The 26,753-nt window shown below is 42.9% G+C and overlaps 1 protein-coding gene across 2 annotated transcripts in view; it reads left to right on the top strand.

Annotated features, from left to right (window-relative positions):
* The first annotated feature begins 648 nt into the window (after positions 1 to 648).
* Positions 649 to 26,753, top strand: part of LOC129834680 (leucine-rich repeat-containing protein 49-like) — a 71,108-nt gene continuing 45,003 nt past the window's right edge. Inside the window, exons 1-8 of one of the 2 annotated variants that reach the window (XM_055899894.1) lie at positions 649 to 879; positions 1,166 to 1,234; positions 1,417 to 1,492; positions 1,582 to 1,812; positions 1,996 to 2,104; positions 2,863 to 3,066; positions 4,239 to 4,305; positions 19,159 to 19,302. In XM_055899894.1, the coding sequence (XP_055755869.1) occupies positions 814 to 879; positions 1,166 to 1,234; positions 1,417 to 1,492; positions 1,582 to 1,812; positions 1,996 to 2,104; positions 2,863 to 3,066; positions 4,239 to 4,305; positions 19,159 to 19,302 (966 nt within the window). In that variant the 5' untranslated portion in view covers positions 649 to 813. The remainder of the gene's footprint in view (positions 880 to 1,165; positions 1,235 to 1,416; positions 1,493 to 1,581; positions 1,813 to 1,995; positions 2,105 to 2,862; positions 3,067 to 4,238; positions 4,306 to 19,158; positions 19,303 to 26,753) is intronic. The other variant, XM_055899895.1, reaches the window with a different exon arrangement.

The raw sequence follows: 26,753 nt of genomic DNA, 5'->3' as shown, positions 1-26,753 counted from the left end.
TTGATGAGTCTGAGTGAGAATCCTTTCCTAGCACTTATCTTTTCCAGCTGAGACAGTGTAACCAAAGCTTTATAACAATGAGAGGGTCACCGGTGGAGAGTTGTTTTCTTTAATGAATTATGAATGCATCAATAATGGTGTAAGAGGACATGGCTATGAAATCTGTTTTTGGATTACGTCCTTACTTGTATCGCTCATGCAAATGAATAATGGAGGCGGTTAGGTGCGTGATAGCCTAACCTTGCCTGAAACCGGAGACCTATGGTTTAGCTTAGCAGGCTAACACATTCTTGTCAAATTGGTGGCGTGACGCAGATTTGGTCAGTGATTCCTATAAACTGGGGTCATTGCGGAGAAGGTGATAACCTTGCCTGAGACTTGATAACAGGTAACCTAATACCTAGGCTTTAGCTCCGGGGATAACAGTATAGTGGAATGCAGAGTAGAAGACATCTAAAAAGTCGATTAGGCAGAAGTTGGATTTTCAGTCCTAACCAAATGAACAATAATGATCTATTCCATTCTATTCTATTTCATTTCATATTATACCGGTTATTCTACACGCGGAACCTTTAATTTTTGGGGTTGTTGGCGGAATGTCTTATATTGAGACAGGATGTGGTGTAACCAAGTTAGACGTGGTGTCGTTTCCATAGAAACGATGACCGTTGCCAGGGAAGTGAGTGCCGTGTCATCAGCTCACAACAATACATTTCAAAATATTAAACATTGACGTTAAACAACCAACAAAACTGGTTAGTTAGCCACATTATAGCAAGCTGACTGGCTAGCAACGTTGTAACACTAGCAAAAATGCGGCCACAAAGACAACAGACCAACAACAATACAGCCATTACAGGAAGGTGTCTTTCTCCCACGGTAAGAATGATGCGTCCACAATAAATAATCTTTACTTCCTCTCTGTCTTTATTAGGCAAAAGTTAGCAAGCTAGCTAGCTTATCCAGAAAGCTAATGCAACTCTGTAACAGTCACATAAATGAGCAAGATTGCTATCTATCTAGCTAACGTTACAGGGGCTGGGTTGCATGTTGTTGCTCCACAAATGAATGAATATTATCAAGTGGTCTTGGCTTTGTTGTTGTCACCCTATTGTTACAATTGCCAGTCTTAAGTTGCCTCATCCTTTTCTGTCATTCCCCACAGGTCAACAGCTATAAACTGCACTTTACAGCAGTGAACTCTCAAATACCAGAGAGAAATGTTCAGAGACCAGTGAGTTTGCGTTTGTAGGGAGATCCACAGTGAGGAGTTGTATTTATACTCATGTCCCCATTCCCCAAATTATTTTTTTAATGAGACAGTGCATGAACATGGAAAGCATGACATTGTGTCTTGAGTACCCTTTAATTATCAAAGTAATATATTGCTAATTCATTAAATGTTTTATTTGACAGCTGGACGTCCGATGGTCTAAAGACTTTACAAAAGAGATAAACATGGACACCATGAAAATGATTCCACCAAGACAAGGTACTTCTACCTGACTAAATTACAAGACACTGTGACAGTCTCTTACCTGTCCCTGTCTTCTCTGTCTCACCATTTACTTTTCTCTCCAGACAGCAGGCCTAATGCACACAGTGGCCGTGGCAGGCCCTGTGCCCCTGTGCTGGCGTTTGTCAATGAGTTTATGGGCCCTGAGCGTCCCCTCCTACCCCCTGCTGCTGCTCTGCCCAGTGGGCTGACTGGGGACCTGGGGCCACAGCCACACAGAGTGAAGCCTAGGAGAGCAACCCACAGTGCAGGGGCCATCTACTCCCACAGTACCTCACCCCTCACCCTGCCAACTGGTGAGTGGCCGCACTCAGGATCCTCCCCCTCTCTTCAGCAATGCCAGCCTTCCTGCTTTTTTTCATGGATCAAAGGCAGTCTAATGGAACGTTCTGCTCTGTGCTCAAGTTAAACATTTCTGGACATGTAAAACCTAAATACTTTGAAAAATGCTTTTCTGAACAAATGCGTCTTTGTAACAGGACCAGGTGATGCCATAACATTGAGTGAGAATTCTCCCTCTGGTTTTCCAATTGACTTTCGTTCCTGTGATGACTGTGCTTTGAGTCCTGAGCGAATAGATTTGGACAGGTAGGCTAAAACACTCATGGCTTTGTTTGTTCAGAGGTCTTTGTTGAGCTTCTCAATACACTGTCATGCAATGGATTGCCAAGTTTGTAATTGCTTGGATAAACCAGTAGGGTGCAGCAAAGTCCCTCATAAAGATTATCCTGCCCTCTGACAAGTGCATGTCAAAGTTGCAGACATAAAAGAAACACCTGAAACTAGATCCTCCACATACTGGTCTTGATGAGAAGAAAAAAAACTGTCGGGGGAAGTTCTCTTCTGCACTATTCAAGCAATCCAGTAAATTTGGAGGAGGAGTTAAGATGGAGTGTGGCCGGGCACGTTCAGCAGGATTGAACGTTTTGGAACATTCAGATAGAAATTGGCTGTGTAGATCAAACTTGCATCTCTGATATGTAGAATAAGGAATCACATCAGCTCTATTCACGGCATTTCTATCTGCAACGTTCGAGAACGTTTGGCAACTGAACAAGTCCCGTCACAGGCTCTCTTTCCAATTCCCCTGAAAACCGTATCATCCTTTTGTTGGGGACTCGGAAGAGACTAGTCAACAATAAACCATATCCATAGCCTCATCCACTTAGAATAATGAGATCTCCTGAACCCTGCGTGCCAGTGTTGGAAGGCAGACAGTGTGGTATCAAGTGGCATGTACCTTTTTTACTGTGAGCCCTCTCTCCTCTGCATCATAACAAGATAATACAGGGTCATCCTCTCACAGAGTGGTGTTGTTGACAATGCTTTTGTGTTTTGAGTGTCAGGCGTGGTCTGGAGGAGTGTCCCCTGCTGGAGGGCATGGGTAGGCTGCGGTTGCTTAACTTTCAGCACAACCTCATCACGCACATCCACAATCTGTCTCATCTGCGGCACCTGGCCTTCCTAGACCTGTATGACAACCACATCTCCCAGATGTCTGGCATCTCAGCCCTGGCCTCTCTCAGAGTGCTTATGCTGGGCAAGAACAGGTTTGTGTTATGTCTCTCCAGCATACAGAACAATAGGATAGGAGCTCCCACTCATTTCAGTGCTTTTACAGTGCATGGGTTGAAGGACAGATGAAAAAATGTTCTCCCCAAATTCGTGATATCCAATTGGTATTTACCCGTCTTGTCCCATTGCTGCAACTCCCATACGTACTCGGGAGAGGCGAAGGTCGAGAGCCATGCGTCCTCCGAAAAACAACCCAACCAAGCCGCACTGCTTCTTGACACAATGCCCGCTTAACCCGTAAGCCAGCCACATCAATGTGTCGGAGGAAACACTGTACACTTGGCGACCGTGTCAGTGTGCATGCGCCCGGCCCGCCACAGGAATCGCTAGAGCGCGGTGGGACAAGGACATCCCTGCCAGCCAAACCCTCCCCTAACCCGGACGATGCTGGGCCAATTGTGCGGTGCCCCATGGGTCTCCCAGTCGCGGCCGGCTCAGATGAAAAACTTTTTATGCTGTCTTTATTTGGTGGTATTTTTCGTTACATTTATAAAGATGTTACCGTAGGGATATGCACATCCTGCTTTTTGGATTAAGTGATACTGTATGACTGCCACAGCACAGCTAGCCTATATATCAACCTCCATTGAAAAGTACTTTCCTGCAGGTGCCCAATTTCAGTACAAAACCCTACCACTGCTCTCTTTTGTGAATCTTACATCTAACATCACCTTACTTTAAAACTAAAGGTCAGGAGGGAGGAAGATTAAAGTCACAAATCATGGCAAATGCCACCGAGATCCCATCGGTGAGGTCTGGTTTTGTTCCAGAGTCTGTAAAACCTGACATTTGTCTTTTTAGAACCCACTTTCAGAACAGCCCGCGGTACCTTTCAAGCAAAGCATACCACAGATTTAGGTTTCTGATAGAATTTCCAAGGGACTGTAACCTAACTTCCCTAATTTACAGTTTGGTCTTTATAGACAATCCTTGACGACAGTACAGTGGAAAACAGTCAACTTCCCATCAGTAGAAAATAAATTCCTACCGCTCTTTGACAATCCCATTTCCTGTGCCTGGTAACCATTCAGTTAGCAGATGGGATACCAGCTCTTTGTCATAGTAACATTGTGTTATAGGAGAGCTATCTTGTATAGAATACCAGAGAGGGTGATGTTAATATTATTGTCTGTTTAATGTTTTGCAGAATCCAGAGGATATGCAGTCTGGATAACCTGACTAAACTAGATGTTCTGGACTTGCATGGCAATCAGGTACCATGTTTCAAACCTTAGAAAATTATAACTTCACTTACATTCCTTTTTGTTCTCCAAATATACACCCACATGCATTTATTGTCTGTTATGTTGTTTGCAATACTGTGACCAGTGGGGGACTGTGATATCTAGCTGTGAGGTTCAGCAAGAGCAGAGAGGCACTACCACCTCCCCCATACTGCTGGTTGGTTACTACGTCACTGACTCTGGGCCCCTACAGTTAAGCTCAAGCAGGCTTGACTGCAGGAAAGCAAACACATTAGTTCCTGTTGTGAGGCTTTTGAGTACATTCTATATTCAGTTGTGTGAAGGCAGTGAGTTATATTTGTACTTTTAGTTGAAACTCAGTGCTCTCTCAGCCATTGTTACTAGAGTACTTTACCTTTCTTTTATTTTCCCACCAAATTAAAACATATTTAGGAGCTTACTACTTACACATCCCAGTCTTGCTCTGGGTTACCTTACAGTTCTTCTTCAATTACTGTAATTATTCTAACAGGCAAGGCTATTTCTGTTCCTTTTACAATGAAGGAAACCTGATAAACCTGATAAATCATTTTAGTTTGAATGGTAAGTTGAGCGAAGGCCTATTTGATGATCTTTTCTCCTTAGATAGGCCTACAGTATGATCTGGCTGCTGTCACAACGTATTAAAAGCCTGTGAAGAGAGGGGATCACAGTAATACTGGTGTCAAATCAGGATTTTGCCAGCACCTGTAAAAAGAGGATAGGATTGAAAAGTCATCTGTCCGCAGTGCTGGTTGTTTGAAATGTGCTGCCAGTATATCGCCCACATTGCTCCAGTGAAAGTCAACCCAGAGTCCCTGTGAGACTCCTCTCTCTGACTCCGGCTGCTCTTTTTCATGTGTCTCATACTCTTATTCCCAATTTAACATTGGTTTCTGTTAATCTACCTAGCAGCTGTTGTTTTCCAGTGACTTCTGACCACGAAACATACTGTGTCTTCCTCTTTCTCTTACCACATTTGTACTTCCCAAAGTACAGCAGTGTTTAAGTCACCTATGTATGACCACAAATAAGGGATCATTTCTGCCCTTATTTCAAATCACCCCTGCCTGGCCTCTCGTTTTACCCAGAAGGGAGATGTGCTCTGGGGATAGGAAGTTGTCGTATTTCCAGTTTGTTGGAAATGTTCAAGAGGAATATCTCTTTGGGAAGGAAGGACATTCAACCCCATTGACCAGGTCCTGGAGTTAGAGAATGACATCATATTGATAAATAACCTGTCCTTTCATTGGTTGAGTGATGGATTGTGCTCACAATATGATCCTCTGTATCTAGTTGACACTAGCGATAACGGCTGCTATTCAATGAGGACAAGGCTACAACATTTTTTATCCCTTGAGTGTTTTTGAATGGCACTACATTTATTGTATCAGGAATGCAAGGAGTACCAGTATATGATGTCTACAATGAATTACATTTGAAATTCAAAATCATTAATCAAACAGACAATATTTAACTTCATTATGAAACTATTTGAAACTTACAATGCACTTTGCCATTTTTATTTTTAGACATATAAAGGACAGATGTGACCCTGCCTGCAGAGCAAATATCCCTATAGGACATTAAAACTTCAACAGTGCCCTGACCTCTCATGTTCCTCCTCTCTAAAATGAGTGGGGAACCACTGTAACATATTTTGGATGCGTGATCCACCCCAACAGAAAGCAGTTCTACAGTTATCTGTAACACAACCCAGTTAAATATTTTCAGATGAGATGATCTAATCTGCCCTGACAAGAGATGTAAAATTACTGTTCAGTGAAAGATACAGCCAGTGTGGAGTGGACCCTCTGGCTTTTTTAGCTTTGCAGAGGATGATGTCCCAGTCCCAGCCAGGGCTGAGATTAGTTTAGCCATGTGCTGACTTGTGTTGAAGTGGACTTGAGACAGAGAGAATGCTTTTCATTGGAGCCATGGTGGAACTGTGAATCAAAGAGAACACCACTGGGAAGCCTCAGTTGGAGTGGAACATTACCTCACTCTGTTGTATTTGTCAGCAGTCATAACAAAAGTTGTTTCAATCTCAACGTCTCTTGCTGTCTCTCTAGTCTCTGTCCAATAACAACAGTATTTTGAGAGGCATTTGGGGGACTTAATACACCTGGGCCTATTGTCAGAACTCCATAACTGAGATACCACTATTCACTACTGGCAGCTGGACAACTTACTGTACAAATAGACAGCTATAATAAAATGTATTTATAATCAATCAAATGTATTTATAAAGCCCTTCTTACATCAGCTGATGTCACAAAGTGCTGTACAGAAACCCAGCCTAAAACCCCAAACAGCAAGCAATGCAGGTGTAGAAGCACGGTGGCTAGGAAAAACTCCCTAGAAAGGCCGGAACATAGGAAGAAACCTAGAGAGGAACCAGGCTATGAGGGGTGGCCAGTCCTCTTCTGGCTGTGCCATGTGGAGATTATAACAGAACATGTCCAAGATGTTCAAATGTTCATAGATGACCAGCAGGGTCAAATAATAATAATCACAGTGGTTGTAGAGGGTGCAACAGGTCAGCGCCTCAGGAGTAAATGTCAGTTGGCTTTTCGTAGCCGATCATTCACAGTATCTCTACCGCACAACAGCAGGTCTGGGACAAGGTAGCATATCCGGTGAACAGGTCAGGGTTCCATAGCCGCAGGCAGAACAGTTGAAACTGGAGCGGCAGCACGACCAGGTGGACTGGGGACAGCAAGGAGTCATCAGGCTAGGTAGTCCTGAGGCATGGTCCTAGGGCTTAGGTCCTCCGAGAGAGAGAGAGAGGGAAAGAGAGAGAAAGAGAGAGAGAATTAGAGAGCATATTTAAATTCACACAGGACAACGGATAGGACAGGATAAATACTCCAGATATAACAGACTGACCCTAGCCCCCGACACATAAACTATTGCAGCATAAATACTGAAGGCTGAGACAGGAGGGGTCTGGAGACACTGTGGGGCGACGGGGCGTCCGACGATACCCCCGTACAGGGCCAAACAGGCAGGATATAACCCCACCCACTTTGCCAAAGCAGAGCCCCCACACCAACTTACTATCCTGAGACAAGGCCGAGTATAGTCCACGAAGATCTCCCCCGCGGCACGAACCCGAGGGGGGGGGCGCCAACCCGGACAGGAAGATCACGTCAGTGACTCAACCCACTCAAGTGACGCACCCCTCCTAGCGACGGCATGGAAGAGCACCAGTAAGCCAGTGACTCAGCCCCAGGCAGAGACAGCAAGGGCGATTTGTTGCTCCAGTGCCTTTCCGTTCACCTTCACACTCCTGGGCCAGACTACACTCAATCATAGGACCTACTGAAGAGATGAGTCTTCAATAAAGACTTAAAGGTTGAGACCGAGTCTGCGTCTCTCACATGGATAGGCAGACCATTCCATAAAAATGGAGCTCTAGTATAGCCAGTTATAATTGTAACGGTTTAGCAGATTATTAAAAAAGAAGATCAGTCTTTACATGGCTAAAAGAAAAGGAATTTAACATATACTGTTTACAGGAAACTCACTCTACATCCTTAGATGAAGTTGCGTGGTAAAAGGAATGGGGTGGTGAAATAATTTTCTGTCATGGACAAAGAAACTCAAAGGGTGTGATGATATTAATTAACAAAAATTTCGCTCTGAAAATGCAAATAAGAATGATTCGCAAGGAAGGTGGATCCTTTTGAATATGAAAGTTGACAAAAAAGAGACTTGGCTCATTAATCTATATGGTCCAAATCAGGATGTTCCACACTTCTTCGAAAACATTTATACCAATTTATTGAACTTACAGGGAACAAATGATCTAATCATTATGGTAGGAGACTATAACACAGTGTTAAGTACCTCAATGGACCGTAAAGGTAATCACTCTACAAACTATCATCACCATGCCCTTAAGGAAATCACAAATATTATGGACACATTAGAAATAGTGGATATTTGGAGACTAGAAAACCCGGACCTAGTGAGATATACATGGAGGAGACTTAATCAAGCTAGTCGTCTTGACTACTTTCTTATCTCTTTCTCTCTTGCATCAAAGGTTAAAACAGTTTTAATAGGAGACAGAATGCGATCGGATCATCATCTAATTGGCATTCACATAACTCTTACAGATTTTCCACGTGGACGGGGATATTGGAAATTAAATCAAAGTTTACTGGAGGACAGCTTATTTTTAACTAAGACAAAATCATTTATAACAAAAATTTTCCAATATACTTTTTCCAGTATAATATACTTATTGTTTGGGATACCTTTAAATGTACCTTCAGGGGTCATTCAGTTCAATATTCATCAATAATAAAAAAGCAGTTTCTGGCTAAAGAGACAAGACTAACAAGGGAAGTCCATGAACTAATAGTACAGGTAGATAGCAATAAAAGTGATACTACAGATACAAAATAAGTTAGAGGAAAAACAAAAAAAACTTGAGGAACTTATTCAAGAACAATCTAATGTAATCTATTACATAAGTAAAGCAAACTGGATGGAATATTGAGAAAAATGCATAAAGTTTTTCCTGAATCTCCAATACAGGAACGCTAACAAAAATAATTTGCAGAAACTCGTTACTGAATACGGAGTCATCTATGATTCTCCGGATGATATTTTAAAAGAGGAAGCAAATTATTTTAGGCAGATGTTCTCTTTTCCATCTCATCCTTTCCCACTGAATGAAGATTATGGTAAGGAATTCCTTCCAAATAAAATAAAAAATGGAAAATTAACAAATGTACAGAAAGATCAGTGCAAAGGCCAAATTACAGAGGAAGAACTTTTTGAGGCTATTAAATCCTTTCAGTCTGGAAAAACCCCAGGGCTTGATGGCATACCGGTAGAGGTATATCATGTATTTTTTGATATACTAAAAGCTCCATTGTTAGATTGTACTAACTACTCCCATAGAAATGGTAGTCTATCAGGTACTCCGCAGGAAGGTCTGATTTCTCTATTATTAAAACAAGACCCAGATGGCAAATATAAAGATCCAGTCTATCTAAAAAAAACTGGAGGCCCCTTACACTTCAATGTTGTGATGCAAAAATACTAGCAAAATGCATAGCACTCAGGATTAAAAGGGTTTTACCAGGTATTGTTAATCCTGATCAGACAGGTTTTTTACATGGACGATACATTGGAGATAATATACGACAACTACTACAAATAATAGAACATCATGAAACATATAAGAAGCCAGGAATGGTATTTATGGGAGGATTTTGAAAAGGCATTTTATAAAGTAAGACTGGATTTTATTTATAAATGACTGGATCTTTTTCAATTTCGGTAATTCTCTGATAAAATGGGTAAAAATAATGTATAGCAACCCCAGGTGTAAAATAGCAAATAACGGCTACTTCTCAAAGAGTTTTGAATTGTCAAGAGGAGTTAAACAAGGGTGTCCGCTGTCACCATATCTATTCGTTATGGCCATCGAAATGCTAGCTATTAAAATCAGATCCAAAAACAACATTAGAGGATTAGAAATCCAAGGCTTAAAAACAAACGTGTCCATGAATGCCGATGACTCAAGTTTTATATTAAGTCCGCAAGCTAGATCCCTGCAATGTCTCATTGAAGATCTAGATAACTTTTGTGTACTCTCTGGATTAAAACCTAATTATGATTAGTGTACAATATTACGTATTGGATCCTTAAAAAATAAAACTTTTACATTACCCTGCAGTTTACCTATAAAATGGGCTGATGGTGAAGTAGACATACTCGGTATTCATATCACAAAATATATAAATAAGCTCTCCACAATGAATTTCAATAGAAAACTTGTAAAAATAGACAAGATCTTGCAACCACAGAGAGGTAAATACCCGTCTATGTATGGAAAATTGCCTTGATTAACTCCTTAGTCATATCTCAGTTTACTCACTTATGGCACTGCCTACTCCTGATGATTAGTTTTTTCAAATCATATGAGCAAAACATATTTTGCTTTATCTGGGACGCTAAACCAGACAAAATAAAACGTGCCTATCTATATAATGAATATGAATTGGGTGGGTTGAGATTATTAAATATAAAAGCACTAAACCTCTCTCTAAAAGCTTCACTCATTCAAAAGTTTTATTTTGAACCCTAAATGGTTCTCAAGTACATTACTAAGAAAAGCTCATCCATTGTTTAAAAATTGCCTTTTTGCCTTTGTGTAGATTGCCATGTCTCATTTTCGATTAATTGAAAATTATACTTTTTTAAAAGTATCTCTCTTTTTCATTCAAGCATTGCAGAGCTGGCTACAATTTCAATTTCATCCCCCTTGTCACGATCGTCAAAGGGACTGAGGGAGGACCAAGGCGCAGCGTGTGGAAAGTACATCTTCTTTTATTCAGAAGAGGGAAAAAACACAAACCGGACACTATACAACTAAACAAACAAAATAACAAACTGACGACCGTGAAGCTATAATAACAAAATGGTGCTGACACTGACCATTACACACTGACATAGACAATTCCCCACAAAACAGCTAAAGCCTATGGTTGCCTTAAATATGGCTCCCAATCAGAGACAACAATAACCAGCTGTCTCTAATTGAGACCCAATTCAGGCAACCATAGACTTTCCTAGATACCTACACTGAACACTAAACCATCTACTCTACTAAACCCCCTAAAACATACAACACCCTATACAATACAAAAACACACAAACTTCCCCATGTCACACCCTGACCTAACTAAAATAATAATGAAAACAAAGATAACTAAGGCCAGGGTGTGACACCCCTGAAAAGATATGACAAATATTACAACAAATATTATGGCTGAACTCAAATGTGCTGGTTGATAAAATACCTGTTTTTATGGGAAAGATGTTTGAAAGGGGTATTTTGTTCTTAAGTGATATTGTAAATTGGAATGGTAGAGTTATGTCTTTCATGGAGTTATCAGAATTGTACGGAAAGGTCTGCTCAATCCAAGAGTACAACCGATTGATTACAGCATTGCCCCAAAAATGGAGGAGGCTGGTGGCAGCAGGAGGAGGTAGGGAACTTGTCTGTCTGCCCAATATAAAGGATCAAAATTTGCAAAGGAATAAAAATAGCATAAATAGGAAAGTATACCAGTTTCATTTGAGGACCAGGATGTTGACAACTGCCATACAGATTGCAAAATAGTTGGGAAGAGATTGTTGATGTACCGATTCCATGGTATGAGTTGATATATAAAACAATGCAAGATTCTAGACTTCGTGCTTTTCAGCTAAAATTATTATATAGAATTCTGGCAACCAACAAAATGTTGAATATTTGGGGCATAAAATCATCAAAGCTCTGCAGATTTTGTTGTGAGGATACAGCATCAATAGACCATTTATTTTGGTATTGCTCTCAGGTAGCCTCTTTCTGGTCTCAGGTTCAGGAATGGCTGAAAATGCATAGCATTGATATAAAATTGACCCTAGAAATAGTACTGTTAGAAGATCTGGAGAGACCGGGTCAGTCAATTACTAATATACTAATACTCTTAGTAAAAGTATGTATCTTCAACTCGCAGTCTGTGGATTCTATTTGATTAGATAGATTGAAATTGTACGTTAAACATCACAGCATAGTTGAAAGATATGTGTTGCGTTGAAACCCGAAGTGGGTGGCCAGCAGAGATAGATGGGATGGGCTGAGGGAAGCTGAGGGTTGGTATGTGGAATTGGAGACAACTGGGCGTGGAGTTGCTGTGTGAGAGATAAAATGATGGTCAAAGATAAAAGTTTTTTTTTTAAATGACACTAAGTGGCAGTGTTTTTACAACTAATGCCGGTTTGCCTGAGGCTGATGCCGTGCAGGTGTTTGTACACATGCATATACACACACTCTCATTCAAATAAACACATAGAAGAACACACACATACATGTAATAGTGCCAGACATGCACACAAACATACAGTTGGCATTGCTGTTATGATTTTAGTTGTCCTTGATGTCCTTTGTTTTAAATACATTTTGTTTTTGCGTTGTTTGCTGTTTTCTTCTGTCTTCTCTTTTTTTCTCTTTAGTTCATTCTCTTGGTTGTTGGTGCATTGGGGGGTTCTTGGGGGTGGGGAATGGAAATCATTTTATTTTTTATTTTTCTTCCTGGGGAACTGTGGGGACAGCTATTGGGGAACTGTGGGGGGATCTTGGAGGGGTCGGGTTCACGTTTTTTGGCCTGGTGGTAGATCGGTCAACATGCCCTTGAGCAGGGCATTGACCCTGGATGCTTCTGTGTGTCGCTCTGAATGGGAATTTGTTGGATGACTGGTATGATGTAGTTGTTGAGCAGCTTCACTGCAAGTATATTGTATATTTATAATATTCAATAAATAAAATAAATATATATATTTTTTAAATGGAGCACTATAGGAGAAAGCCCTGGCTCAGAAATTCTAGGACAGTAAGGAGGCCTGCGTCTTGTGACCGTAGCGTACGTGTAGGTATTTACGGCAGGACCAAATCGGAAAGATAGTTAGGAGCAAACCCATGTAATGCTTTGTTGGTTAGCAGTAAAACCTTGAAATCAGCCCTAGCCTTAACAGGAAGCCAGTATAGAGAGGCTAGCACTGGAGTAATATGAGATTTTTTTTTGGTTCTAGTCAAGATTCTAGCAGCCTTGTTTAGCACTAACTGAAGTTTATTTAGTGCTTTATCCAGGCTTTATTCGGGTAGCCAGAAAGTAGAGCATTGCAGTAGTCTAACGTGGAAGTGACAAAGCATGGATGAATTCTTCTGCATAATTTTTGGACAGAAAGTTTTAAGATTTTTGCAATGTTACGTAGATGGAAGAACATAGCATAGCACTGTTACACTGGCCTTAGAGTGATTCGGCTATGAAAGCACTGTCTGGTCAAGCTATGAAAGAGGAGAGTCAGAGAGAAGAGTGTGCCTCAGTATCACTCATGAAAGGGCTTTAGATGTGGAGAGCAGGCTGTCACCCCCCTCCCTCCCCTAAATGGAAGGGAAAAGTAGAGGCTCTTTTAGCCAGAGCTCCAGAGCTCTATGCAGCTTCTGTCCTTTAAATTATTTTCACTGTTCATTTAAAGATTCTGCCCTAAGCTAACAACCATACTCAGTCTGTCTTGATTCATGTCTACTTGCATCAAGCTCACTGTAGTAGCCTTTCAACCTTTGACCCCTGGAGTAACATGCAGTGTATCATCATCAAGGGAAAGGGAACCCCCACAGCCGGCCCCTCAGTGGTAGTTAGTTCTGGGGTGTATCCCAATTTTTTTAATTTTTTTTAATTTAACCTTTATTTAACCAGGTAGGCAAATTGAGAACACGTTCTCATTTACAATTGCGACCTGGCCAAGATAAAGCAAAGCAGTTCGACACATACAACAACACATAGTTACACATGGAGTAAAACAAACATATAGTCAATGATACAGTGAAAAAAAATAAGTCTATATACAATGTGAGCAAGTGAGGTGAGATAAGGGAGGTGAAGGCAAACAAATATATGTATAAATAAATAAAAATATAAAAAGGCCATGGTGGCGAAGTAAATACAACACAGCAAGTAAAATAAAAACTAAAAACACTGGAATGGTTGGTTTGCAGTGGAAGAAAGCGCAAAGTAGAGACAGAAATAATGGGGTGCAAAGGAGCAAAATAAATAAATACAGTAGGTAAAGAGGTAGTTGTTTGGGCTAAATTATAGATGGGCTATGTACAGGTGCAGTAATATATGAGCTGCTCTGACAGCTGGTGCTTAAAGCTAGTGAGGGAGATAAGTGTTTCCAGTTTCAGAGATTTTTGTAGTTCGTTCTAGTCATTGGCAGCAGAGAACTGGAAGGAGGCGGCCAAAGGAAGAATTGGTTTTGGGGGTGACCAGAGAGATCAACCTGCTGGAGCGCGTGCTACAGGTAGGTGTTGCTATGGTGACCAGCGAGCTGAGATAAGCGGGGACTTTACCTAGCAGGGTCTTGTAGATGACCTGGAACCAGTGGGTTTGGCGACGAGTATGAAGCGAGGGCCAGCCAACGAGAGTGTACAGGTCGCAGTGGTGGGTAGTATATGGGGCTTTGGTGACAAAACGGATGGCACTGTGATAGACTGCATCCAATTTATTGAGTAGGGTTTTGGAGGCTATTTTGTAAATGACATCACCGAAGTCGAGGATTGGTAGAATGGTCAGTTTTACAAGGGTATGTTTGGCAGCATGAGTGAAGGATGCTTTGTTGCGGAATAGGAAGCCAATTCTAGATTTAACTTTGGATTGGAGGTGTTTGATGTGAGTCTGGAAGGAGAGTTTACAGTCTAACCAGACACCTAGGTATTTGTAGTTGTCCACATATTCTAAGTCAGAGCCGTCCAGAGTAGTGATGTTGGACAGGCGGGCAGGTGCAGGCAGCGATCGGTTGAAGAGCATGCATTTAGTTTTACTTGTATTTAAGAGCAGTTGGAGGCCACGGAAGGAGAGTTGTATGGCATTGAAGCTCGCCTGGAGGGTTGTTAACACAGTGTCAAAAGAAGGGCCAGAAGTATACAGAATAGTGTCGTCTGCGTAGAGGTGGATCAGAGAATCACCAGCAGCAAGAGCGACATCATTGATGTATACAGAGAAGAGAGTCGGTCCAAGAATTGAACCCTGTGGCACCCCCATGGAGACTGCCAGAGGCCCGGACAACAGACCCTCCGATTTGACACACTGAACTCGATCAGAGAAGTAGTTGGTGAACCAGGCGAGGCAATCATTAGAGAAACCAAGGCTGTCGAGTCTGCCGATGAGGATGTGGTGATTGACAGAGTCAAAAGCCTTGGCCAGGTCAATGAATACGGCTGCACAGTATTGTTTCCTATCGATGGCGGTTAAGATATCGTTTATGACCTTGAGCGTGGCTGAGGTGCACCCATGACCAGCTCTGAAACCAGATTGCATAGCGGAGAAGGTATGGTGGGATTCAAAATGGTCGGTAATCTGTTTGTTGACTTGGCTTTCGAAGACCTTAGAAAGGCAGGGTAGGATAGATATAGGTCTGTAGCTGTTAGGGTCAAGAGTGTCCCCCCCTTTGAAGAGGGGGATAACCGCAGCTGCTTTCCAATCTTTGGGAATCTCAGACGACACGAAAGAGAGGTTGAAAAGGCTAGTAATAGGGGTGGCAACAATTTCAGCAGATAGTTTTAGAAAGAAAGGGTCCAGATTATCTAGCCCGGCTGATTTGTAAGGGTCCAGATTTTGCAGCTCTTTTAGAACATCAGCTGACTGTATTTGGGAGAAAGAGAAATGGGGAAGGCTTGGGCGAATAGCAGAGGGGAGGGCAGTGCTGTTGTCCGGGGTAGGGGTAGCCAGGTGGAAAGCATGGCCAGCCGTAGAAAAATGCTTATTGAAATTCTCAATTATAGTGGATTTGTCGGAGGTGACAGTGTTTCCTATCTTCAGAGCAGTTGGAAGCTGGGAGGAGGTGTTCTTATTCTCCATGGACTTTACAGTGTCCCAGAACTTTTTTGAATTTGTGTTGCAGGAAGCAAATTTCTGCTTGAAAAAGCTAGCCTTGGCTTTTCTAACTGCCTGTGTATACTGGTTTCTAGCTTCCCTGAAAAGTTGCATATCACGGGGGCTGTTCGATGCTAATGCAGAACGCCATAGGATGTTTTTCTGTTGGTTAAGGGCAGTCAGGTCAGGAGAGAACCAAGGGCTATATCTGTTCCTGGTTCTAAATTTCTTGAATGGGGCATGCTTATTCAAGATGGTGAGGAAGGCATTTTAAAAAAATGTCCAGGCATCCTCTACTGACGGGATGAGATCAATATCCTTCCAGGATACCTCGGCCAGGTCGATTAGAAAGGCCTGCTCGCTGAAGTGTTTCAGGGAGCGTTTGACAGTGATGAGTGGAGGTCGTTTGACCGCTGACCCATTACGGATGCAGGCAATGAGGCAGTGATCGCTGAGATCTTGGTTGAAAACAGCAGAGGTGTATTTGGAGGGCAAGTTTGTTAGGATGATATCTATGAGGGTACCCATGTTTACGGAATTGGGGTGGTACCTGGTAGGTTCATTGATAATTTGTGTGAGATTGAGGGCATCAAGCTTAGATTGTAGGGTGGCTGGGGTGTTAAGCATGTTAAAATTTAGGTCGCCTAGCAGCACGAGCTCCGAAGATAGATGGGGGGCAATCAGTTCACATATAGTGTCCAGAGCACAGCTGGGGGCAGAGGGTGGTCTATAGCAGGCGGCAACGGTGAGAGACTTGTTTTTAGAGAGGTGGATTTTTAAAAGTAGAAGTTCAAATTGTTTGGGAACAGACCTGGATAGTAAAACAGAACTCTGCAGGCAATCTTTGCAATAGATTGCAACACCGCCCCCTTTGGCCGTTCTATCTTGTCTGAAAATCTTGTAGTTGGGGATGAAAATGTCAGAATTTTTGGTGGTCTTTCTAAGCCAGGATTCAGACACGGCTAAAACATCCGGGTTGGCAGAGTGTGCTAAAGCAGTGAACAAAACAAACTTAGGGAGGAGGCTTCTAATGTTAACATGCATGAAGCCAAGGCTATTACGGTTACAGAAGTCATCAAAAGAGAGCGCCTGGGGAATAGGGGTGGAGCTAGGTACTGCAGGGCCTGGATTCACCTCTACATCACCAGAGGAACAGAGGAGGAGTAGGATAAGGGTACGGCTAAAAGCTATGAGAATTGGTCGTCTAGAACTTCTAGAGCAGAGAGTAAATGGAAGTTTCTGGGGGCGATAAAATAGCTTAAAGGAATAATGTACAGACAAAGGTATGGTAGGATGTGAATACAGTGGAGGTAAACCTAGGTATTGAGTGATGATGAGAGAGATATTGTCTCTAGAAACATCATTGAAACCAGGTGATGTCATCGCATATGTGGGTGGTGGAACTGTGAGGTTGGATATGGTATAGTGAGCAGGGCTAGAGGCTCTACAGTGAAATAAGCCAATAAACACTAACCAGAACAGCAATGGACAAGGCATATTTACATTAAGGAGAGGCATGCTTAATCGAGTGATCAATAAGGGTCCAGTGAGTAGAGGTTGGTTGGGGTCACGGCGATCCAGACTGCTGGCCGGGTAGATGGCTATCGGTAGCAAGATAGCATAGTATGGAAGTCTATTTGTAGATACCTCGTGCGTTTCCGTCGGTAGGTTAGTGGGGTTCCGTGTGGTAGAGGGGATCAATCCAAATTGGCAAAATAGATATAGTGACCCAAGAAAAAAATAAAGTAAATAAATAATAATAATAATTGTCCGATATACTTATTCAGATAGCAGCCGATAAGACAGCTAACGGTTAGCGGGCCCCAGATGAGCGTTCAGGTAACGTCGGGACGGAGGTGCCAGTTGGATAACTCCCTCGGGCAGATAACGTCGGCAGTCAGTCGTGAAGGCCCGGTGGGGCTCCGTATCTGCAGCAACAACAAAACAAAAAAAAAAAAAAAAACGGGTCCGGATAGGTGACTGTAGCCCAGGAATGGCTGATGGAACTCCTCAGCTGGCTAGCTCCGGAATGATTTGAGTTTGCTCCGGGATCGACGTAAGCCAATAGTCACACGGTTTGCAGCTAGCTAGCTGCAAATGTCCAGAGCCTGCGGCTGAAATCCGGGGAAACTGAGAGAAAAAAAGTCCCGGAATGCTCCGGTCCGAGTCGCGTTGCACAAAAGTGCCGGTAGATTATCGAGCTAAAGGAATAGCTGATGACCACAAAAACGTGGGCAGCTGAAACACCAACGCTAGCCAGCAGACCGGCTAATTTCTGGGCAGCTACAGATTAGCTTCTGGCTAGCTATCGGATAGCTTCTGGTTAGCTTTCTGGCTAGCTTCTGAATTAGCCCCTGGCTAGCTTCCACGGTGGATTTTCAGATTTGAGGTAAATAATACTTTTTTGTAATTGGTGAAGCGGGTTGCAGGAAAGCTTTTGCAGGAAAGCTTTTGTAGTTGAGTTCTTGGATAATAAAATATATAAAAGATATGCGAAGAAAGGTGTAAATATATATATATACAGGACACGACAATACGAAACAGAAATGACGTCTGAACTGCTAAGCCATCTTGGATATGGCGTCCCAATTGGCATCCTATTCCCTATATAGTGCACTACTTTTGACCAGTGCCATATGAGCCCTTGTCAAAGGTAGTGCACTACATAGGGAATAGGGTGCCAATTGGGACGCATCCCTACCTCTTCCTGAAATGGAGAGGACACAGGACTGAGTGGCACACACCTCACAGCCCCACACTCAGACTGACAGACAGGCAGCAACCGGGGAATCCCCTGGACCCTGAAGTAGTTTGTTTCATTTTGACAAGAGGCCCTACAGTTTCCCCTCAACCAGAATGAGGCCAGGGCCACATTTCACTACTACTGACCCTTTTGGATTTTGGATGCCTTTTGGACTCAAGGTTCAAAGAGAATACTAACTTTGTTTTGACATCGAAATTATGATAATATGGGTCAGAAACTAAATTAGCGATTGTGAGGGTTGAATTGGATGGTAACATTGTATGTTAAAAATTCAAAGAAGTTATCTCCAACTCATTTGAAGGTATAATTTATTTTGGGCTGTTTTTAGCAGAGAATATGGAATGGCCTTAGGCTAGTAAATCAGGGTACACAGGTGTCTGCTCTACTCCGCTGTACTCAAGAGTTTTATTTTGCACAACAAACAGAACTGGCATGTCTCATCATTTGATTTAGACAACACAGAGCATATTCTCAACACTGAAAATCACCCGTATGTCCCCTATCACCTCCTCAATATATTTACAACAGCACAGCCTCAAGACAAGCCCCTTAGGTGTGAGCCTAGTCTTTCATTCATCAGAGAACATTTCACCAGTTTATCACAGTGATGTTTCTGTCTGTGTTTCCCTGTGTCTTCAGATCTCCCAGATAGGGAACCTCTCCCACCTGTCTGAGCTGCGCGTGTTGAACCTGGCAGGGAACTGCATCTCCAGGGTGGACAACCTGCAGGGCCTGGACTCACTGACCGAGATCAACCTGAGACGCAACTGCATCTCCACTGTGGTGAGGGAGAGGAGAGGAGGGGATTTTATTTCATAAGGATCCCCATTAGTCGAGGCCAATGGTGACAGCTAATCTTACTTGGAAAAATAAATTACAGACAAAATACTTTACAATTTACACTACTGTTCAAAAGTTTGGGGTCACTTAGAAATGTCCTTGTTTTCCATGAAAACATGCATGAAATGAGTTGCAAAATTAATAGGAATTATAGTCAAGACATTGACAAGGTTATAGATAATGATTTTTAACTGAAATAATAATTGTGTCCTTCAAACTTTGCTTTCGTCAAAGAATCCTCTATTTGTAGCAATTACAGCCTTGCAGACCTTTGGCATTCTAGTTATCAATTTGTTGAGGTAATCTGAAGAGATTTCACCCCATGCTTCCTGAAGCACCTCCCACAAGTTGGATTGGCTTGATGGGCACTTCTTACGTACCATATGGTCAAGCTGCTCCCACAACAGCTCAATAGGGTTGAGATCCAGTGACTGTGCTGGCCACTCCATTATAGAGAGAATAACAGCTGACTGCTTTTTCCCTAAATAGTTATTGCATAGTTTGGAGCTGTGCTTTGGGTCATTGTCCTGTTGTAGGAGGAAATTGGCTCCAATTAAGTGCCCGTCCACAGGGTATGGCATGGTGTTGCAAAATGGAGTGATAGCCTTTGTTCTTCAAGATCCCTTTTACCCTGTTCAAATCTCCCACTTTACCACCACCAAAGCACCCTCAGACCATCACATTGCCTCCACCATGCTTGACAGATGGTGTCAAGCACTCCTCCGGCATCTTTTAATTTTTTCTGCGTCTTACGAATGTTCTTCTTTGTGATCCGAACACCTCAAACTTAGATTCGTCTGTCCATAACACTTTTTTCCAATCTTCCTCTGTCGAGTGTCTGTGTTCTTTTGCCCATCTTAATCTTTTATTTTTTATTGGCCAGTCTGAGATATGGCTTTTTCTTTGCAACTCTGCCTAGAAGGCCAGCATCCCGAGTCGCCTCTTCACTGTTGACGTTGAGACTGGTGTTTTGCGTGTACTATTTAATGAAGCTGCCAGTTGAGGACTTGTGAGGCATCTGCTTCTCAAACTAAACACTCTAAACTACTTGTCCTCTTGCTCAGTTGTGCACCGGTGCCTCCCACTTCTCTTTCTATTCTGGTTAGAGCCAGTTTGCGCTGTTCTGTGAAGGGAGTAGTACATAGCGTTGTACGATATCTTCAGTTTCATCGCAGATTCTCGCATGGAATAGCCTTCATTTCCCAGAACAAGAATAGACTTACGAGTTTCAGAAGAAAGTTCTTTGTTTCTGGCCATTTTGAGCCTGTAATCGAACCCACAAATGCTGATGCTCCAGTAGTCTAAACTAGTCTAAAGAAGGACAGTTTTATTGCGTCTTTAACCAGGACAACAGTTTTCAGCTGTACTAACATAATTGCAAAATGGTTTTCTAATGATCAATTAGCCTTTTAAAATGATAAACTTGGATTAGCTAACACAACGTGCCATTGGAACTGTCACGACTTCCACCGAAGTCGGTTCCTCTCCTTGTTCAGGCAGCGTTCGGCGGTCAACGTCACCGGTCTTCTAGCCATCACCGATCCACCTTTCATTTCCATTTGTTTTGTCTTGTTTTCCCGCACACCTGGTTTACATTCCCTCATTACTTGACGTGCATATAACCCTCTGTTCCCCCCATGTCTGTGTGTGGAATTGTTTGTTGTAAAGTGTATGTGCACTTCAGACTGGTTTGCTACGGGTTATTTCAACCCGTATTTTGTTGTTCTGAGTGCATTTTGTTTGCTCATTAAACTTCTCCGGATGTTACCCAGTTCTGCTCTCCTGCGCCTGACTTCCCTGCAGCCAGTTACGCACCTCTTACAGGAACACAGGAGTGATGGTTGCTGATAGTGGGCCTCTGTACGCCTATGTAGATATTCCATTAAAAATCAGTCATTTCCAGCTACGATAGTCATTTACAACATTAACAATGTCTACACTGTATTTCTGATCAATTTAATGTTATTTTAATGGACAAAAAATGTGTTTTCTTTCAAAAACAAGGACCTTTCTAAGTGACCCCAACGGTAGTGTACATATATTTAAAAACATTAACGTGTGCGTGTGTGTGTGTGTGTGTGTGTGTGCGTGTGTGTGTGTGTGTGTGTGTGTGTGTGTGTGTGTGTGTGTGTGTGTGTGTGTGTGTGTGTGTGTGTGTGGTGTGTGTGTGTGTGTGTGTGTGTGCGCACATCTATCAGTTACACATACTGTACATGTCAGTATATACACACAACATAGCATACATACTGAGAGCTGCTGGGTTTTGGGATCTGAGGGGCCACAGGCGGGGGTTGGTGGAGGGACTGCAGGCATGACATACTGAGGGTGCTACTGACTGACTGATGGTAGAGCAGAGCCATACCAGCAGCCCTAGCTGTTCTGAACTGAAGCAACTGGATTGTGTCTAATCCTTTGGGCTCACACTAATGCACTGTGCAGATGTAATGGCTCAGGCCTATAGTGATTCAGATCTGTGCTAAGATCGCAAACAGCTTGGCCCTTCTATCATCACAGTAATGGTTGAAGATGGTTCCCCCCACTCTGCAATATACTGTGCAAGAACAGTATGCTGCTGTGTTGCTAATGCTGGCAATTATAACAGATGCACACATCCAACTGTCGTGGTTTGATATATACACACTCATTGGCATACAGCTGACGGCTTAAGCTAGCTTCTTGCTGTGTATCAAACCTCTGACCGTCCCCAAGGTGTTGCCAGTGTCTGTCCCCCTACCTACTCACGGATTGAGATGTGTAGACAGATTATAATTTTCTTCTTAGATGATGATGTTAGCTGCAGATTCTTCTTTCATCTTGTTATCATCCTCCGCTGCTGGCACAAGCCTTGGCATGTTTTCCTTATTTTGATGTTTGTCTTGCTATCACATTTCGAAGTTTTTCTGTTTCATGTCTCACCAAGAAAAAACACAAAGTGAAGTAGCATACTTGTACTCCTGTCATTCATTTACGGTGGTTAGCAAGGGGAAATAGCTAGCTCATTAACCCCTCCTCATGCTGACTCCAGTGGAAATGAAATAGGATATTTTTTAAACAGAAATTCCCTCCCCCTTTTTTATTTATTTTATTTCACCTTTATTTAACCAGGTAGGCAAATTGAGAACACGTTCTCATTTACAATTGCGACCTGGCCAAGATAAAGCAAAGCAGTTCGACACATACAACAACACATAGTTACACATGGAGTAAAACAAACATACAGTCAATAATACAGTGAAAATAAGTCTATATACAATATGAGCAAGTGAGGTGAGATAAGGGAGGTGAAGGCAAACAAAATATATATATAAATAAATAAATAAAAATATATAAAAAGGCCATGGTGGCGAAGTAAATACAATATAGCAAGTAAAAAAAATAACACTGGAATGGTTGGTTTGCAGTGGAAGAAGGTGCAAAGTAGAGATAGAAATAATGGGGTGCAAAGGAGCAAAATAAATAAATACAGTAGGTAAAGAGGTAGTTGTTTGGGCTAAATTATAGATGGGCTATGTACAGGTGCAGTAATCTATGAGCTGCTCTGACAGCTGGTGCTTAAAGCTAGTGAGGGAGATAAGTGTTTCCAGTTTCAGAGATTTTTGTAGTTCGTTCCAGTCATTGGCAGCAGAGAACTGGAAGGAGAGGCGGCCAAAGGAAGAATTGGTTTTGGGGGTGACCAGAGAGATATACCTGCTGGAGCGCGTGCTACGGGTGGGCGTTGCTATGGTGACCAGCGAGCTGAGATAAGGGGGGACTTTACCTAGCAGGGTCTTGTAGATGACCTGGAGCCAGTGGGTTTGGCGACGAGTGTGAAGCGAGGGCCAGCCAACGAGAGCGTACAGGTCGCAGTGGTGGGTAGTATATGGGGCTTTGGTGACAAAACGGATGGCACTGTGATAGACTGCATCCAATTTATTGAGTAGGGTTTTGGAGGCTATTTTGTAAATGACATCACCGAAGTCGAGGATTGGTAGAATGGTCAGTTTTACAAGGGTATGTTTGGCAGCATGAGTGAAGGATGCTTTGTTGCGGAATAGGAAGCCGATTCTAGATTTAACTTTGGATTGGAGATGCTTGATGTGAGTCTGGAAAGAGAGTTTACAGTCTAACCAGACACTTAGGTATTTGTAGTTGTCCACATATTCTAAGTCAGAGCCGTCCAGAGTAGTGATGCTGGACAGGCGGGCAGGTGCAGGCAGCGATCGGTTGAAGAGCATGCATTTAGTTTTACTTGTATTTAAGAGCAATTGGAGGCCACGGAAGGAGAGTTGTATGGCATTGAAGCTCGCCTGGAGGGTTGTTAACACAGTGTCAAGAGAAGGGCCAAAAGTATACAGAATAGTGTCGTCTGCGTAGAGGTGGATCAGAGACTCACCAGCAGCAAGAGCGACATCATTGATGTATACAGAGAAGAGAGTCGGTCCAAGAATTGAACCCTGTGGCACCCCCATAGAGACTGCCAGAGGTCCGGACAACAGACCCTCCGATTTGACACACTGAACTCGATCAGAGAAGTAGTTGGTGAACCAGGCGAGGCAATCATCAGAGAAACCAAGGCTGTCGAGTCTGCCGATGAGGATGTGGTGATTGACAGAGTCAAAAGCCTTGGCCAGGTCAATGAATATGGCTACACAGTACTGTTTCCTATCGATAGCGGTTAAGATATCGTTTATGACCTTGAGCGTGGCTGAGGTGCACCCATGACCAGCTCTGAAACCAGATTGCATAGCGGAAGAATTATGGTGGGATTCGAGATGGTCGGTAATCTGTTTGTTGACTTGGCTTTCGAAGACCTTAGAAAGGCAGGGTAGGATAGATATAGGTCTGTAGCAGTTTGGGTCTAGAGTGTCTCCCCCTTTGAAGAGGGGGATAACCGCAGCTGCTTTCCAATCTTTGGGAATCTCAGACGACACGAAAGAGAGGTTGAAAAGGCTGGTAATAGGGGTGGCAACAATTTCAGCAGATAGTTTTAGAAAGAAAGGGTCCAGATTATCTAGCCCGGCTGATTTGTAAGGGTCCAGATTTTGTAGCTCTTTCAGAACATCAGCTGACTGTATTTGGGAGAAAGAGAAATGGGGAAGGCTTGGGCGAGTAGCAGAGGGGAGGGCAGTGCTGTTGACCGGGGTAGGGGTAGCCAGGTGGAAAGCATGGCCAGCCGTAGAAAAATGCTTATTGAAATTCTCAATTATAATGGATTTGTCGGTGGTGACAGTATTTCCTATCTTCAGTGCAGTTGGAAGCTGGGAGGAGGTGTTCTTATTCTCCATGGACTTTACAGTGTCCCAGAACTTTTTTGAGTTTGTGTTGCAGGAAGCAAATTTCTGCTTGAAAAAGCTAGCCTTGGCTTTTCTAACTGCCTGTGTATACTGGTTTCTAGCTTCCCTGAAAAGTTGCATATCACGGGGGCTGTTCGATGCTAATGCAGAACGCCATAGGATGTTTTTCTGTTGGTTAAGGGCAGTCAGGTCAGGAGAGAACCAAGGGCTATATCTGTTCCTGGTTCTAAATTTCTTGAATGGGGCATGCTTATTCAAGATGGTGAGGAAGGCATTTTTTTAAAATATCCAGGCATCCTCTACTGACGGGATGAGATCAATATCCTTCCAGGATACCTCGGCCAGGTCGATTAGAAAGGCCTGCTCGCTGAAGTGTTTCAGGGAGCGTTTGACAGTGATGAGTGGAGGTCGTTTGATCGCTGACCCATTACGGATACAGGCAATGAGGCAGTGATCGCTGAGATCTTGGTTGAAAACAGCAGAGGTGTATTTGGAGGGCAAGTTGGTTAGGATGATGTCTATGAGGGTACCCGTGTTTACGGAATTGGGGTGATACCTGGTAGGTTCATTGATAATTTGTGTGAGATTGAGGGCATCAAGCTTAGATTGTTGGATGGCTGGGGTGTTAAGCATGTTCCAATTTAGGTCGCCTAGCAGCACAAGCTCTGAAGATAGATGGGGGGCAATCAGTTCACATATGGTGTCCAGAGCACAGCTGGGGGCAGAGGGTGGTCTAAAGCAGGCGGCAACAGTGAGAGACTTGTTTTTAGAGAGGTGGATTTTTAAAAGTAGGAGTTCAAATTGTTTCGGAACAGACCTGGATAGTAAAACAGAACTCTGCAGGCAATCCTTGCAATAGATTGCAACACTGCCACCTTTGGCCGTTCTATCTTGTCTGAAAATCTTGTAGTTAGGGATGAAAATGTCAGAATTTTTGGTGGTCTTCCTAAGCCAGGATTCAGACACGGCTAAAACATCCGGGTTGGCAGAGTGTGCTAAAGCAGTGAACAAAACAAACTTAGGGAGGAGGCTTCTAATGTTAACATGCATGAAACCAAGGCTATTACGGTTACAGAAGTCATCAAAAGAGAGCGTCTGGGGAATAGGAGTGGAGCTAGGTACTGCAGGGCCTGGATTCACCTCTACATCACCAGAGGAACAGAGGAGGAGTAGGATAAGGGTACGGCTAAAAGCTATGAGAATTGGTCGTTTGGAACGTCTAGAACAGAGAGTAAAAGGAAGTTTCTGGGGGCGATAAAATAGCTTCAAGGAATAATGTACAGACAAACGTATGGTAGGATGTGAATACAGTGGAGGTAAACCTAGGTAATGGGTGATGATGAGAGAGATATAGTCTCTAGAAACATCATTGAAACCAGGTGATGTCATCGCATATGTGGGTGGTGGAACTGAGAGGTTGGATATATAGTGAGCAGGGCTAGAGGCTCTACAGTGAAATAAGCCAATAAACACTAACCAGAACAGCAATGGACAAGGCATATTTACATTAAGGAGAGGCATGCTTAATCGAGTGATCATAAGGGTCCAGTGAGTAGAGGTTGGTTGGGGGCACGGCGATCCAGACAGCTGGCCGGGTAGCTGGCTATCGGTAGCAAGATAACATAGGATGGAGGTCTGTTTTTATCTTATTTTTTATTTTTATTTTTTTGTCACCTCGTTCGTTTCCGTCGGTAGATTAGTGGGGTTCCGTGTGGTAGAGGGGATCGATCCAATTGGCAAAATAGATATAGTGACCCAGGAAAAAAAAAAAATAAATAAATAAATAAATAATAATAATAATAATAATTGTCCGGTATATTTATTTAGATAGCAGCCGATAAGACAGCTAATAATTAGCAGATGGGTATTCAGAAACGTCGCAATGGAAAAGCCTGTTGAAACCACCTCGGACAATTACGTCGGCAGACCAGTCGTGATGGATCGGCGGGGCTCCGTGTCGGCAATAAAGGGTCCAGTCCAATTGGCAAAAGAGGTATTGTAGCCCAATAATTCGCTGGTAGGCCTCTTCGGCTAGCCGGCAGATGGGCCTAGCTCGAGGCTAGCTCAAGGCTAACTGGTGCTTGTTTCGGGACAGAGGTATTAGCCAGTAGTAGCCACCTG

Source organism: Salvelinus fontinalis, chromosome 35 (assembly GCF_029448725.1).
Source record: "Salvelinus fontinalis isolate EN_2023a chromosome 35, ASM2944872v1, whole genome shotgun sequence".
NCBI lineage: Eukaryota > Metazoa > Chordata > Actinopteri > Salmoniformes > Salmonidae > Salvelinus > Salvelinus fontinalis.
The sequence above is the reverse complement of the archived record's forward strand: the minus strand, read 5'-3'. Positions and strand labels throughout refer to the sequence as shown.